The 18,269-nt window shown below is 37.8% G+C and overlaps 1 protein-coding gene across 3 annotated transcripts in view; it reads right to left on the bottom strand.

Annotated features, from left to right (window-relative positions):
- CAB39 (calcium binding protein 39) overlaps positions 1-18,269 on the bottom strand; it is a 42,367-nt gene that overhangs the window by 16,525 nt on the left and 7,573 nt on the right. For all 3 annotated transcript variants that reach the window (XM_069792026.1, XM_069792028.1, XM_069792027.1), the window contains one exon: positions 3,820-3,976. In XM_069792026.1, the coding sequence (XP_069648127.1) occupies positions 3,820-3,933 (114 nt within the window). In that variant the 5' untranslated portion in view covers positions 3,934-3,976. The remainder of the gene's footprint in view (positions 1-3,819; positions 3,977-18,269) is intronic.

Raw genomic sequence — 18,269 nt, forward strand, 5'->3', positions numbered from 1 at the left:
GGGGTTCTATCCACATCAATAACACAGTTAAACAAATTGCACTATTAATGAAAACATCCATCAAAAAGGTAAACTTAGCTATTGTTTTGAGACTGTACTTGGTGAATATTTTTACTAGTCTAGAGCAGTATCTATCATAAGTAACAAACACCATTTTAATAATTCTATTTAAATTGATTGGATTTCAAAACACAAAACCATACAATTCTGTAAATATATGATTATCTACATCAGTGCCAACAGTTAATTTTAAAGGCCAAAAATTATTACATTCTTTTTCAGCAGACATTTAGCAAGAAGATATCATTAAAGAGCTAAGTTGAATTAGAACAGAAGCATGTCTTTTCACATGGGTAAAGCCCCATCTTTACCCTTTGAATAACAGCCCCATACTGTAGGCAAGGCAGATTACTTAACCTTAAGCCTTCTTTCAACCACGAATTAACTGTACACACGTGCATAACAAATTTTAAATTTTACTGCTTTGTAAATGACAGCCTTAACTCACTGAATGAAATCTGATCCATGGCAACATGACACAATATTGCATTAGGACACTTGAATCGAAATAGCATATTGCATTGTCCCATACATACAGTATACTGTCCATTGCATAGAGCTGGTAACTTAAAGAAGAGAGACCAGCCACATCTGCAATAGTCAACCCATAAGGGTTAACAACATGGCTGAAACAATAATCAGAAAGCCAAAACTGGAGCTGTTATGAGCAGGTTAACCCAAGGTCAGAGGGTAGGGAAGAACAAGTTTATTACATGAGTAAATATTTACCTTCACGACAGTAAAAGTGTGCCACAAACCAAGTGAACTGGTAGTATAAAAATAAATGCTGATGTCAGCCAAAGAGGAGGAAGAGATGTGAATAAAAGCCTAACTAATGGGCTAGATCAAGGGTAGGTCCCATTTATATGAAAAGAATTTTCCTTCCCTTTAGCCCCCTCTTTCTCAAAAAACACAAGTAATGGAAAGCTAACAGCATATGCGAGGAACAGGTTTTCAGTTATTAAGCAGTTGACATTTCAAGTTTCCCTTCCAAAATACTAACAGACAGCAAGCTATTGCCTCTATCCTAAGTACAAGACTGCAGCCAACAAGCACCCAGAGCCACAGTACACAAGGCAGATTGTCAGCAGCAAGACACAGTCCAGCTTTTACAGCCACTTCAGATCTCAGTTCCTAAGCAGGTACCACAAACTTAAAGAACATTTCAAAATGACCTGGAGAATTCCCTGGTTAATTTTTCTCCAGTATTCACAGAGCTCAAAAAAAGGTAGATTAAATAGAATTCACTTTTTTAATTTCAGGGTTTTATTTATAAAACAAATTTTCCAGTATTACAGGGCAGAATATTTTGTAATTGAACAAGATGTATCACGACCACTCCTGTGCATGAATAAATGCATGCATAAATGAAGCAGAAACTGGGGGGGGGATTGGGGGGGGACGACGGACGGGACTGTATTTTAAACAAGTCTAATCATTAATAAAATGAAGTTCTAAAAAAAAAGAAAAACCCTAGCATTCTTCTCCCCTTTTTCTAAAGGGTAATAATTTTTGTCTTTTACATGCATTGAGTTTTTCTTTTTCTGTTCCACTACTAGCCACAGAACTCACCCTTTCATCAGCACAGAATTCTTCTCTAAAGGAGGCTAGAAAGTTACACTGCAGAAAGGATCATAATAATGAAAGGCGTAGTGAAAGACAAAAAGATGCCTGAATGTTGAGATATGGGCATGTAGAAATTTTTCTTCTTTTTTAATAATGGCTACTGCTCAGACTCTTGCTGTCTTTTAACTGCAAAGTTACTCCAGTCATTTCTATAGACTGGATAGGAAAAGGGCACAGATTCGGGGTGTTTAATCAGAGCTGTACCCTCAAAGATGCGATGACAGGTCTGTAAGATATTGAAGAACTTTATCAAACCAGCAAATAATTTGAGAATCTGAGATAAACTGCCACAACCACAGTCACCTTCATGGAAGTCTTGGTTTGCCAATGAAACAACTATTTCCTGAAGAATCTCTGTATGCAGATGTGGACACTGGTGTTGTGAATGTTCGGATTCATCAACTGGTATCCTTTCTGAACAACCAGGATGACAAAGGCCAGTACTACCATAGCCAGCTCAGGCTTGTGAATGTCAGTATTTAACCCTCTTCATTTTTAACCTAATGAACACGGGTTGGCTTCTTTTCTCCTTCAATCAGAATGTGTTGCTTTCTATATGACACACGAGAAACAATTCTACAGGCTTAGCATATTATTTCTTGTCAAAGCAGCAGCCTCACATAAACGAGGTCTTTAAAGAAGGTGGAGGTATGGGATTAAAGGCCAGTAAGAAGCAAATGGTACATAACAATCTTCAGCTACAGCATCTAGAACACAGGCATGTGATACAGCATACAGCTACACACAGTGGAATGAAGCTGGTCTGTTTCCCATTAGAGGTCTAAGCAAAAAGAAGATGACACAAAAGAGCACAGATTTTAAGATCAAGCCACACCTCCAGAATTAATAATGAGGCTGACATGAAGGAGGCAGTGCCATGTCTCATCACAGACTCTTCAGAATGCACCTACTACTCCTCTCCTGACAGATGTTTTTATTAGAGAGAGAAGAAAAGCAGCAGCAAATGAAAATCCTCCAGCCTCCATACAGGCCTGCATAACAGGCCATAACATTTTTCTCTCCAGCAAGAGAGCAAAAGCATCAGGGAAAAATACTATGGTACACTGCAAGAGACCTGGAACATACTGCATGCTGGCACTGGGTTAGAAAACGCTCATTTTAAAGAATATCAGGATAAAGATGGCAATTCAGTTAAGATCCAGATTCTCCTGCACTTAAAGGAGTAGTGCCAAATCTAGGTGAAACTGGATGTAGAGAGGCTGGCCACACTCTACTTAAAAATACTGGTGAACATGAAAAAGATTGTGACTAACTCCTACATGCGACTCTGTAAGGATGCCAAAAATGGCACAGAACAGTTAAATGATGCTGGGAATGGATCCAAGGAGGATATCATAGCCTGCTTCAAAAGCTGGTAGATTCGAGAGGGACATGTTTTGCTTGCTTGGTTTTTTTGGTTTGGTTTTGGGGGCGGTTTTCTGAAGTACTGAAATCTATGCCCTTGTGCTGAGTTTATCAGGAAAAACTTCATCTAAACAGTAAATACCCCTGCCACATGAGTTACTAGATGGGATGCAGCTGAACACAGACTGAACTTTTAGTAGAGCTATCAAGACTACCAGTCAATAAGTAAATGACTGTTGACAGGTACAGATCCTGAAGTAGCAAACCATCCCATCTAAAGGAAACTGCACCAGCACAGTAACTTTTCACCACATCTTCCTGTGGGCTGAAGAAAAGGCAAGGAAAGGTAAAAGTATATCCTCTGACTGACATCCACAGAGACACAAGTTTCTTGGTTTCAGTAACAGAGACAGTCTGCTCTGTGAACATTTGCATGGACAAGCACAGACAGAACTATTGTACAGTAGTAAAGCCACTATGGTGGACACAAGCACCAGAACACTGTATGGCTGTGAGCTGCTTATTAAAAGAATGCAATGACCTACAGTTCCAAATCAAATTATTTTAAGTACCGTATCAGCTGCCAGTGGCATAAAAATGCCAAGCCAACCAACATGAAACACACCTGTTCAAAGGTACATAGTAACTTACCCTTTATCAGAGTATAAAACCCCAAAATAATTCCTAATTGATTCAGTTTCAACAGCTGTAAATTTCTTTTTTCCCCCTTTCAATTACTCTTTAGCAATTAGAAAGTCCCAACTGTACCTTTTCTGCCTTTTTGTCAGAGATATCTTGCTTTTCTAGAACTGCCATACTTTCCTTCAGGTTCTTCACTATGTCTGCAGGAGACTTGTGGGACTTGCCAAAGGGGAATGGCATGATTGCGAGCCACAGGGTCTTCCTTCTACAGCTCCTGCTTCACCTGGAAAAAGAGGAGAAAAAATAGCATGTCAAAAATAGAAACATGACGTCAGTATAACAACACACATGAAGATCAAGAGAGAGTAGCAAAGGTATTCATATGTGGAATAACCATCCTTGACAGTTGAACTAAAGTGTGCCATGACAAACTTAAATGCTTGCATTTCTAATTCTTTTAAAACACAAGATACAGAATCTAAGAATTCACATTAATATCATCATCTTATGCTATGGGAACAATATTAAAGAGTACATTAATTATATCCAAAGCCACATACTGTACAAATGCCACATATGGGCAAGACTAATAAGGATAAATTATTCCAATTAATGCTGTCAAGCAAAATGCCTTCTTAGATTAGGTGTTTGACACACAAGTCATCATGTCTCAGTGGCTCTGCAACGACTGTGCAGGTACATGCTTTTACCCATATTCATTCCATTACAAATGCAAAGTAGACCGCAAAGCCTGCGCCTTAGTGCAGCAGCAATAAGCACGATGCTGATGAAGCTACAGATGGCAGTTTATTCCTATGTCAAACCACTTGGTATGTCCTGGCTTTTTCGTATCAGTATTACTGTAACTTCACACTGAACTACAGTCTCACCCCCACTCATTTTACGGGAAACAAAATTTGTCACCAATAACAAGGACATAAATAAGGAACTTGAAAACATTAAACCCCAAACACTCGATATGTATCTTTTTCAAAAAGATAAAATTTGTCTTATGGGAGCAATTTTCCTTCCCTAAAAATATTTGGCTCTTGAATCCAAATACATTCATTCTTCTGTGTATTTACACACATTTGCTTTTACACACACACACACTCTCACTTCTGTATACAAAATAGAAAAGTATTACTAGCATAAATGGACATACAAAAGCTTTTGTTACTAAACACATACACTCCCAATTAAACAATAATAAAAATGTCTTACAAGTGAATTCCATAAAGCATACTTCTACATACTCATACTTCTACAACTCTAATCTAGACAGAAAAGGAAATCCTGCATTAAAAATGCTGGCAGTGCTACTTCTGCTAGACACAAAAGACAGCTGAAGCTGACAGAGCAGAGATTACACTGTCATTACAAAGAAGGGATATTACCCTGAAAGTTAGTAATTTCCATCTCCACACAACGTCCGTGAAGTTATTAACAAGTTAGCTATAACCAGTACATGTTAAAGTTTATTATGCACTTTGATCCTTGATTAAAATACCAGTTCATTCACCATGTACTCCAAAATGTTAATCCTGATCTTAATTCAATCATGTTTTGATCAAGGATTAAAAATTTGATGCTGGTTTTGAGTTACTTTGATTTTTAACACAAACAAGTTGGGCTGGCCTAAGGGCAACAATTTAAAGGTGAAGAACAGAAGTACTCGGATCTTTAGCCAAGAAAATTTCCATAAATAGGTATTTCGGGTAACCAGCTACAGAGATCATACTTTCACTGTTCCATGCCTGCAACTGACCTAACACAGCTGATAGAAAGCATAAGGCATGTAGTTTTTAATTAGATTCCTTTCAGATAACAGTATCAGAATGAAGGTTGAAACAAGACCTTCCACCAGCCATTTCCATTCTTTAACAGATCACAAGGACTTTCTGTTGCTTTTATTTTGTAGTATAATAGTTGTCTCATAGTAATCTCTTGTTCATAATCTGCACAAAGAAGGGGTTGTAACACTGAAATTACAAGTGCAGGGCTAGTACCCTAAGAGATAAAAAAGTGTCCAGGTTATTCCTTAGACAAGAGAATTTTATGCCTCAACTTTGACACATGTAGTGGAACAGAAACCTACCCTTAAGAAAAGCATGACTACTCATTGTTATTTAACAAAAACATAATGGCATTTAAAACAATGTGTAATGAAGATTATGTATTTTCACACAGGATTTTTTTTTCTAGAAAGAGATAGGTGTGAAAATAAGTACAATTTCCCCACAACACAGATGACATACCTCAAGCATCACAGCACCATTTGAAATGTTCCCTTTATTCTCTCTTTCCCTTTGATTACTACTCCTGCCAAATTAAGATGAGCCCTGAAAACAAAGCTGGATTCTTTCATGCTTGCATATCATCACTGATAATAATAGTATCTAACAACTACTCAGCATATTCATTCTGGAAGATGGCTATGTCCATGTCCATGTAACAGAGCAGGATTGGCTCAAGAAGTTGCTAGTCTTAATTCCTTGGATTATGTGATAGAACAGAATAAAATCCAGTAGGAATCAAAACAGTGCTTTGAGAGAATAAAAATACTATATGGAATCACAAAATGTGGTATTACAACAATATACAAAGAAAAGAAATCAAAACCAAGAAAATTATTCTGCACACTCATTTTCTGGATCCCAATTGTTAGTCCTAAACTAAAAGACTACATGGATAACATACAGAAATACAGAATGACAAACAATTGTCCTCATGGTGTGCCCAATGTCTAGGTTTACAGAACTTGATTTCCCTCCAGATAGTGCTCAATTTCTTCTTTAAATTAAAAATAGTCTATCACTTTGACTTATTCATGAAACCCTCCAGGTTCTGCATAAATCACATATACCTACATGCATACACAAGTTTTATTGTATGTACTAGCATATCTAATAGAAAATAATCAATTAGTAGCAGTTCACTAGCATATATTTACACCAAACATTTCTTCACAATTCAGGTAAGTTCCTGTATGAAACTCTCATAAGCAGTTTAGAAAAAAATCAGGGAAGACTGCTGGCAACCCGTAAGAAGGAAATCTACATCCTTGGTTACTGAGAGTGACATTTTGCTTTCAAGGTGTTTCATTTATTACATAAAATGGAATAAATGCATTGTTTCTGCTGTATCAATTTTATTACTGGAAGGAATGCAGTGGCACTGCCAGGAACATGATCTGGGGCCTCAGGACTGAAGACCCCACCAGCCCCGAAGCAAAATGCTATTACTGAAGAACCTGTGTCACATCCTGCCAAAAAAAAAAAGCAGGAGCAGTCCTTTGTCTCTCAGAGCTGTACTTCATGCAGCGAGGAGAACACAGACAGCTTGTTCCCTTTTCAGACCAGCAAAACTACCCCAAGCAGCACTCTGTGCACAATAGACAATGACAACATCTGCGTGAGATCGGAAAGAACTACAACAACCCACATCTGCAAAACGAGAAAAAAAGGAAACATCAAATGACATTTTCTGTAAGAAGAGACCTAACATCATGTCAAATGATAACTGTTTCACATTACTAGCACCTGGTTGCCTTGCAAATTCATGACAAAATTTTGATTGTGGCTTAAGAAAGGGATCAGAGGACTCTTGAAGAGTTAAATTTCAACAAGTACATGGACAGCTCTGTGCTCTGCTGGGCTGCTTTGCTTTATCTTACCTTCCCAGAAAACTCACTGCTTTTATCCATTTGTTAAAAGAGACCATGAATGATATTGTACAAAACTCAGGCTTTCCTAGGCAAGCATTTTATTTCACCAATACTCAGGCATGTCAAATGTAACAAAATTTAAGGTCCTCAAAGCATTGGTGTCACAGCTGCATTTAGAAATCTTAAATGACGTTATAAATCCAAACGGACCATCAAACAACAATATGGCATGCAGCCAAATACCCAGAGATTTAAGCTCGACTGACACAGAACGACTGATACACACTCAGGCACACTGGGACATTTGGACTTTTGTGATAACAAGAGATAGTAGTCCCACTGTTTCAGATAGTATGTAATTTCCAGCTCCATCAATGCAGCATGCATTCATGCAGTTTGCTTTATATATAAGGCTTTATATTTTTTTATTTACTGCATTGACCACATAATCAATTAATGTCCAATTTAAAACTAATGCATTCCATATGTAAGATTGTATTTTTAATTAAGCAGACAACACTTAAAAGCATTTCTCTATGAGGACAGCCCTCTTGCAGAAAAAAAAAAAAACTCTGCAAGAACAGATACAGAAGCATGATAAACAAATCCCTCTCTTTTAACAAATTTTAATTCTCTAAAGAATAGATTCACTAGCCTGGAGTATGCTCTGTCTTGTAATTGTTAACTTTTTCTTATTTGAAGGGTCAGAAAATGCACTACCTATGTAACAGAAATGTGTGCTACAGTTTAAAACCTGATTACTTAACAGTGTTTTTGTTGTAGGTGGAGTGTGGTTTTTTTCAATAAAGCATATTGTAAGACTATTTTCAAGAAAAATATTGGTACATGAAATAGTACGATAATGTGCATGACTGCAGTGACATGTGCAAAGAGTTACTCCACAGACAAATGAATTACCAGCACAGAAGTCTCACCAACGCAGGCTTTTAAAGCTATAACAAAGGTAAAAGAACACTAGCTGTATAAGCAAAGACACAAAAGTAAATTCAGTCTTTCTGCTTATGACGTACCATGAATTACCACAACATAAAAAAGTTCTAACTTTTTTTCTCTGCATAGAACTATAATGCATAAATAAACCATCAAATGAATTCAAGTATTCACATATTTCAGCTCAGGAGAGCAAATGTCCACCTTTCCCCCATGCAAAATGCTACTTAAATAACATACAAAAACCCCTACGTTCCCAATTTTGTGAAACAACCAGGTACAATAAACACAATTTCTTATTCTACTGTAGGCCTCACAGTTTAATTGCACTATATTAAGTCTTCAGCTAGATCTTGTTGCCTTGTTTACACACCAAGAGTTTAAGGTGACTGCTTTTAGTAAGCTCTTAACGAGTAAAAGGAAAAAACCCTTCAGCCACTTCCTGGCTACAACTGCACATTACAAAAATCCAAGCCTAGTGAAAAAGCACATCTAATATCCAGTTAATGTGCACATAAGAAGAAAACTGCTGAAGATCAAACAAAATCAACATAATTTTAGTAAAGCCAAATAATTAACGGTAAGGTTCCCCAAGATGAATGAGCCAATCCAACAGCTGGCCACCATTGGCAGGGAGATCCCATTCCCCCTCTGCTCCCAGCACTGCACTCCTTCCCCACTTTTACGCCAGGGCCAGCTGACCCATCCGTGAGCTGATTCAACTCACTAAGCTATCAGAAAACTAACGCGTAAAAGGAAGGTAAGCAATGGGTAGTGTAGGGAATGTAGAAAAAACATCCCTTTGACCAGCAAGCAGTTGTGAACCAGCACCCTCATCTTGTGATCTCACCATAGGGGCACTTTATGGCAAGGCTTGAGCTGCATCAACAGCAGGACTGAAGGGGGAAGGTCACTCTCCATCAGTTATTTTGGGTGGTCTGATATTTGTCTGAATGCCCAGTATGCCAACTGAACTCACCAAAATGGCAGAAGACAAACCCAACAAAAACGGGGGGGGGGATTCTGAAAAGTTCTTAAGAGTACAAGGCACTCTCAGCTGTGAGCCAGAGCCAGCCCAAGAAAGGGAGGAGGAGAGGAGAGGGCTGGGGGAGGCAGGAGGGAAGGGCACACCACCTCCTCCTCCTCCAGGTAGAGGGAGGCTGCCAACCTCTATCCTGAAATCATATTGTGTCAATTACATTCAACAGTGTTAATAAAGACACAGGAGATTGACTTAAGCAATACAGTTAAATAAGTTAATCAGTCTAGAAAGGCAAAACACCTATATTCACAATAAACAGTTGGGTCTACTCTGTATACGGATTTTTAATAGACAATTTATCAGTCTATTACTGACAAAACATGCTGCACCTTGCTGGAGAGAGGCATGTTTGTATCAAAAATATAATGCAGTGAGCTCGTGTTTGTCCTGATAGAAATAATTTCCCGTCAGAACCTGTTCTTTTGTTGTATTAACAAAAAATCCTCTTGGATTAACAAGGATCATTAAGTCACTATTGAAAACAATAATGGAAATCAGTTTTCATCAGGTCTTATTGTTAAAAGCAGCTGTTAGTTCAGCTAGAATTCACCCCTGTGAAGTCTGGTTAGAATGATAAAAACAGAAATAGATCAAGAAATTATACATTTTTAAAAGCACTGCCTCACTCTCAGACATGCCCAGCATCCAGAAGGAAGACTGACAGCCATTCCTTTGATCCAAGAACCATTTTTTATGCAAGCTACCACAGTCCTTGGGAAAAGAATATTCAAGTACTTCAAAGCCAGAAGCAGACACCATATTAGCTATTCAGCCCTCTTGTACAAGATTATAAAATTTTACTGGTTATCAAAGTATTTAGCCAGACTTAAGGCACTGACTGTACCTTCTGTAAGAACCATCAGCAAGAAGAGCAGCAGCTGCCCTGCGCTGCACCAGGGCACATGCAGCAGCTGGCATGGCAGGACAGCACCCAGATGACACTCTGAAGCATCCAAAATGCCACTGCCAGCTCATCACTGCAAATTCCTGGCTACAGCACATCTTCCTGAAAGGCCTTACCACTTCTAACTGCAGAAGAGTAGTTGACCGAAGACAGCATCCATCATTTCCTTCAATATGTCATTGAAATTGAGTACTCACATTCATCATTAAAGCATTCTTCCACATTTTTCACACGCTCTTTTCTACTACATCTTTCAGTATCCTGGTTCTGGATATGTGGTTTCCCATTAGATGAAACAATTTTCTAGAGCCTCAGCATTGTACCACAATCATTTTTCAATTTTCTTTTTGATATGCTAAACAAATTGAAACATGACAGCTCTCATCCAAAATATATGTCTAAGTAGTGTTGTTTATTAATACAACCTCACATGCAAAACCTTCCTGTCATGGAGGAAATAAGACTGATAAAGAGCAGAAGCCACACCTCAATCTACTTCAGGGCTCCAGCATGAACTATTTAGTATAACCATGGCTTTACCCACATAAGCATGCCATTAACAGAATGGCTATGGTTGTAAATGGTAATTACTGGCACTACCAGCTGGCAAAATTTAAGAGTATACTCCAGCTCTTTAAGAGTATACATTTTTGCTATCTTCTAAATACTTCTGCACATCTTTTCAGTATTTCTTTCAACATTAACTTTAAAATGTGGATAGAAGGACTGCATCAACTGTGTCACATATAAGAAGTAAAACTTCTGACATACTAAACAGCTAAAGCAATCAATGTTCTGTTTGGATCTGTTGTGAGAAATGTAATTTATACATTTTATTGCAAGACAGGCATGTTCATCTCATACCTGGCATGTCCCACCCACCACTGAACACTAGCACCTTCCTTAAAATTCACTATTAACTTGTTCTATCAAGTCTGCAGCACACAAAAGCTTTAATCTGATTCAAAAGCAGTTTCACAACTCTGCATCACAGAATTATTTGTGGTGTGACCCACTTAAAGATTAAAATGGAAGAAAAAAATCCCCTAAGAATGGTAACTTAATTCAGAGAAAAATGAAAATAATGAAGAAAAAATTCTCTGCTGTAACACGGATGAACAATTAAGTGAACAAAAAAGATCAATTAACAGATTCAGAAAAAAGGAAAATTGGAAAATAAATTTCTACGTAAAAATGAAATACATAATGTGAGATAGCTTCTCGCTTTCTGAAAATTTAAAAGCAATTAAGTCCCCAGCAGTTCACAGGCCTGCTTGTTTCTTTAGCACCAAATGTCAGATGACTCCTTTCATTAAGCAGGCTTCTCTCTTTCTTGCCATTCAATTACTCTACCGATCCTCCTGCCTCAAGAGCCTACTTCTCCAGCAGACACCTGCATCATGCTGGGGGAAGAGAAGGGCAGCTACTGCCATTAGGCTCTATTAGCTCACTGCAGCCTCCTAAAACTATGTTATACTTTGTGACTTGTACATTATTATACTCATTGCAGTTTAACACACAGCTACAGAGCCATTGCAAAAACTTAAGTAGAAACTGGTTTTAAATAAGGCTGCTGCTTTTAAGGGGCTTCAGAGATCCAGCATAAGCACAGAAGATTGTTAACACTAATGCTTAGTATCTGAGATCCCAGCTCTTTCTCCATATTCAAGGAAACCTTATGACTCAGCCTTTTTCCCTGGTGTACTGTTTAGAGTTACCCCACCCATTCACTTCCCCATGAATCTTACTGCTATATTGCAATATGGTATACAGACAAGCATGTAAATGTGTCACCGATTCCTTGGTAAATCTATTTTTTAAAAAATAATAATCACAAGTTTCACCACAAGAAGTAACTACTATCTCTAACACACTGCGCACAAAAAAGAACGTACTTCGAGCTTCAAGAAAAGTTGTCAGATGATATGCCCACTTCTGGCCAGGTTGAAGCTCAAATAATTTCCTCATAACCTGGCATTACAGTCAATCCCCTGTTGGCTCAGATGCCTTTACCGCATCATCACAAAACCCAAAATATTTGTTACATGACAAAAAACACTGCAATTATGTACATGCCATTCTACCCAGCCTTGGAAGCAAAAATGCAAAGCAAAAGAGTCTCCTTTGTAACTATTTCTATTCCTTGGTATATATTATTCCTAATCCTTTCCAGAGGTTTTCTCTTTGCATCAGACTTCTGATATACATCTAAGGGTTAATTTTGAGAGTGAAGAAGTGGCAAAAGGAGAGGCAGAAAGTACACTGCAGTTTAATCTCTGACTTCATTTCACAGAGTACAATATGGTCTAGAGTTAACATGTTCCAATAACTAAAGATGGCTATATGAATATCAGAAACCACACAGGCAAAGGACAGGAAACCCCACCAGCACCACAACGTCAGCATTTAGTTCTAACCAGAAAGCTGGTGCAATGGACAGAGGAAAAACAGATTATCTAAAACATTAATTAGTCATGTAAGAAAGGAGGATGAGAATCCTAAGTACTAGCACAAGATAGGAAGGGAAATGCATGTGCGCTTTTGGGGTGTTTTGTTTTGAAGAGAAGCTGAGAACAAAGAAAATGTAGGAATGGTCCTGTGATTGCTCCAGGTGCAATCCTCTAAGGTGCAGTTTTCTTTAGAGAATATTCTCTCAATAAACAAAAAACTACACTCAGTAAAGCCATTCTCTACAAACAAAGCTACGAAAAAAACCCCTCAAAATGGATAAAGTATTTACCCAAATGTAGTTTCAGTAAGAACCATGTCATAGTATTACTTTTGAAAATAACCTTTAAGAAAATCAACAATATTTTTCCCATGGTTCCTTTACTTCCTTTGAAGGCCAAATTCTGTGGCCAGCCAGAAACTTCTAATGTTCAACAAAAGTTTATCTAAGTTCAACACATCATAGTTCTTCATCTAATTTACCAGATCTTACAATAGATCTTTAATAAACATAACCTACAAAGGAACAGTATCACTTAAGGAATGACAACATTAAAGCATAAAGTTAATGGGCTATAAAACAACGATCCTGATGTAGCTCAGGAACATCCTAAAAACACTTACTTAAGAGCTGGGAAGATATATCAAGGAGTATCCACCTTCCCTAGCTCACTATTACTGGCCCCTGCCATAGGCAGAATATAACAAACTACATCAGTCTCTGCTTTGACATATTATACCTGTGAAGGCTTCTCTTCCAAAAGAATTAATTTGGGAGTTCACAATTAAAGACTATTTATGTTAAGGCGGGAGTTCACAATTAAAGATTATTTATGTTAAGGCTACTGTACAATTCACCTCAGTCCCAACAGCCCTTCACAAACTAGCTGAGATGACATGCAGTCAAGCATAGCTTAACATCTCTGGGTTTACTTTTGTGCATTAGCTTGACATAACTAGGGCTGAAACCAACAGGCACAGAAAGCTGCACTGCAAAAAGATGTCAAGTCAATCGGTCAAACTCCTGAAAGGTGACTCCGAGACCATGGATGACTCCTCATTTCTGCCGTTTTTACCTCTATTGAGAGATCTCACTGGCGTGACACAAAGATTAAAATGTAAGTTGTTCTGAGATCAGCTCTCATGAATCCAAGCTGCTTCTTGCTACACAAAATCAAGAGAACTTGGCACATTATTCAAGGATTACATATCTCCTCTGCAAAAGGGAGTTCCTGACAAATAACCTATGGGAATTATGTACTGAGTCACAGAGAAAGCAGGAGAGGGCAATCAATAAACGACTCAGAATCATGACTCCACCATTACTGTGAATCCTTCCTTTCTAGTCCATTATATCCTCATTCAGTAAAGGGAAAAAGTTGTTCAGTTAATTTTTTTTCCTTAAATTATCTCTTACTTAGCACTAGGAGCTGATGTACAGGCAATATCTGAGCTGATCCATAAGGTCATTATCCATTTGATGAATTTGCATTCTGTCAAACTATTTTTTGCCATGATCCCTGGCACTTAAAACACAGTTTTGATGACAGTACAAAAGGTTTACTGACACAGCTCTGTTAGTAAATCCTACCACTGCAGATACAGCTTATATTAGTAAAAAACACAACCTCTGACCATGATAACTGCAACTGTGGTGGGGCTTTACTGGTTAAGTACCTTTATAAAGAGTTCTCTTCCCTTCACACTGCCAGCCAACATCAGTACCACCATAAATCAAGTGCCTGATTTTCCCAAGCTAGCTGTGTGGAGGTATCTTTTAGTACAGAACTTTCAGCCAGCTTATCCTCAGTTGAGAAGTCCTGCTTCCTTTTGAGTACACTGTACCAAGGACAATGTGGCAGATGGGAAAGCAGCGCGAAGATTGGCAAAATCAGCGGCTAGGCAGGAGAAACTTCTCTTTTTCCCCTAAATACTCAAGATCAAGAATTAGTTTCATGGGCATCACTTGAAACAGAAAAATAAAAATCAACACATTATAGGCCAGAACACATCTGTGATATTCAGATGTACTTCTCATTGCTACCAAGACACCAAGGTGTTTTGTAAGAAATAAACTTATGAGAAGTAGCTGGCTGAAATTTAGCCTGAACAAAACTGTCATGGGCTCAGGAAAGAGAAAATACATTGATAATATTATCTCCCTTTTCAACTAAACTAGAAGTCATTACTGAATTCATGATCAAACTGTGTGCCATGATAATAAAAATTAAACAAACAAGCAAACAAAACAAAAACCTCAAAGGATAATTCACTCCATTCTCCCAAGAAAAGAACCAGCCACGGTGATATAAATTCCACACAAATAATTCCAAGGTCACAATATACCTGAAGAGGCTGTAAAAAAGTATCCTTTACACAGTTCCCTTATACCACCTCTCTTTCTCCTGTCAGTTCATGTTTGGTCTAAATCTTCAAAGTCACTAAGGGATTCGATTTCTGATACATAAACCACATCACACCTCAACTGCCAAGACAGGTGTGTTCCTTTGGGGCAAGGCAGATCACAGAGCATGGAAAGATATATTTAAGAGCAGAGATGATGCATACCAGGGTTAGGAGAACTATCTATGGCACAAACCTTCAGAAGAGATGAGGTGAGAGCCAGAACTTTTAACACCACATTATTGTATTTTCCTTTTGTAGCAAATATTTTGAGGCAAAGGGACAGGCATTTCAACTTAACCCTGAACTTCACTTCATACCATGAAATGCTCCGCAGCATAGGAATCAAGAAGGGGGAATGATCTGGATTGTCCCCCAAAATGTGTCCAAGCTCTTGTCATGCCAACCTAGTTAAGAGTCCTCCTGATGACTCACAAGACGCCAGTCTAAAGATCTAAGATACAGCAGTATATGTCAGCATACACACTCTGAAAAGCCAGATATTCCTGAAAAAGCATGTGAAAGTCCTTTTAACGTCCTGAGACCACCTTAGAGTTCTGGTTACTGAAAGTTACTTGTACTTTAAATGGAAACAGAATAGAAACAACATGCCAGGTGCCTGTGGTGATCCATCAGATACACATACATGCTACCTTTCATGTATTTTTTCCCTTTTGGGGACACTTGAATTATTGTTTCAGGTAGACACCATCATGGCAAGTGAAATTCTCTGCTTCCTTCACAGTAACAAATGCAAGAAAATAACAACCTTGGAACAGGCAGGTAGAAGGTCCTCATAAAAAGTTTAGCATTTAAATTTATTCCAGCCAAAGGTCACAAGAAAATACCTTACAGTTCCTGCTTGCTAGAACTAAGACAGGTTGCCCCGAAGTTTCAAAAAACATTTTTGCATTAAAAAAAAAAGCAGGGGGCAGGGGGAATACCATAACAGAAAGGGACCCTTCCAAAAGGAAGACTTCCCAGCTGATTTTACTTCAAAGCAGCTAGCAAAAGCTGTTGTAGATGCAATTCTCCAAGGCAGAACAGCCCAGAGGGTTCACAAATTGTAACTAAAACCAGAACCATTGATACTTTCTATATAGGAGTCAGCACCTCTCCTGCAACACACCTAGAGGTCCACAAACCTAAAATGTTTGAGAGCTACCAGTCTACAGAGCAAGTAAAAAATGAGGCTTGTAACAAGCAGCAACTAGTATTAGGCCAACTAACACAGTGGAAAAACTGAAGCATCTGTGAGGGACAGTTCCCTTATCTGATCTGCTAAGAGTTGGACTGGAAAAAGGAACTATCAAATAGTTTCGCAATACTAACATAAGAGCTCCCAGCTTGCCTCTAATGCAATTACTGTGTAACCATACCAAGAGAAACTTGAACACTGTTTACCCAAGGAATGATCGCACATCATCTCTGTAACTACTGAAAAAAATCGTTCTGAAGGACAGCAGATCTTCCAAAGGGCTGACACCAAGCTCGGGTGGAAATGCTTGCAATTTAGCTGATACTTACACTCCTACACTGTGTATTATTAATTATTTCAGCTACATCAACCCCTTCTCTTCCTTAGGGCTATGTGGAAAAAAAACCAAAAACAACCTTTAAAATTGTTAATTTGTGCACCAGCTTAACGCTAGTTTTATTTAAATAAGGGATTATAAAAATTACTTTGATAGTTTACAATAGTATAATGTCATTGCTTTCTACATCACCAAGAGGCTTCGATCAAACCAAGAGCCCTTAAATAAAACAATCAAATACTCTAGAAATAAAAATTTGCAGCTATCAAAATTCACAGCCTTGGTAAATACAGAAGTTATTCAAAAGCTTTCTTTCAAAAAAAAAAAAAATCTTTTCTATGCTACAAAACTTGTTCTAATTACAAAGGCGAGCCAAAAGAAATAATTCTCCAAAAAAAATTTTATACTGTAGTTCCATTTTCAACAACAAAAGTAATCAACATGAAAATGCTAAATTTAAGAAAGAGAAGGTAAGGTTATGGTTTCAAGACTCTGGTTTAAAACTATAACCTAAGGTTTGACTGCAGTCAAAATGAACTATTGGTTATAAATTCTACAAGATAATCTGTAATGGTATCTTTAAAATTTCTGAAAATAACAAAAATAAAATGCATGCAGTGCCAATTTTGAAATCTGATCAACCATCCATTAGATACAGAAGTAAATCAGAGGACTTCTGAGGATTCAGGTATCTATTAAAATAACTTTTTTTTCACTGCTACGTCAAATGATTTAAACAATGTGAAAGACACTATTCTGCTTTTCAAACTATCCAGATTTCCCTTTTAGCTCCTAAAATAGAGATTTTAATTTTCCCATTCACAATCATTTTAAAATTAGTTTAGTTTGGTTATCTAATTTAGGGACTTGATGAAAGTCCAGATTTTCTCAGTTTTGGTATAAATCTCAGAGGCTTGAATGCACAACGCTGAAAGTGAAGAGTACCATAATAAATAGAAGTGACAAGTTGCAGAAACTTCTGCTGTACTCACTAAGACTTTTCAATGCTTGTAAGTAATTCTGAAAGTCAAAAATAACCCATTTAGAGAGGAAATATTCTGTATTTCTGGCCAACAATCCTTCTCCTTGTTCGCTAAAGAGCTCAAGAACGGCTAAGTCTGAAACAGATTTGACATTTCTTCCTAGATTTGATACTGTTAAGTCCTCAACGTGCAAAAATACATGAGGGGCAACTGCCAATGCCAGAGGGAGAGCAGAACTACGCTTCAGACTCCTTTCCAACAAACTTGACCACAGCAACGCTGAGACCTTATTCAGTGCAATTCCTAACGGAAGCAAAAAGCCTTGCATGGTCAGTCTCAAAGGAAAAAACATAATACATCTTCTGTTGGATGTACACTATAAATTCATGCCTATATGGCTGTTAACATTTTTTATTTATACATATGCACACAAGCATATATACATAAAGTTCCCAAACAAGAATGAAAGCTCACTACACAGAATTCATTTCTCTTTAAGATAGATAAAAACATATATATACAGGTAGGAAGGAATAACTAGAATCACCAGTTAGAAAGCTGGGGGGTTGGAGGCTGTGTTTTTCCCAAGGTAAAGGAATGAAGAAAACTGACATGCAATTCTTTCACAGAATTTAATACTTCA

This window comes from Haliaeetus albicilla, chromosome 9, assembly GCF_947461875.1.
Source record: "Haliaeetus albicilla chromosome 9, bHalAlb1.1, whole genome shotgun sequence".
NCBI classification, from domain to species: Eukaryota; Metazoa; Chordata; class Aves; order Accipitriformes; family Accipitridae; genus Haliaeetus; species Haliaeetus albicilla.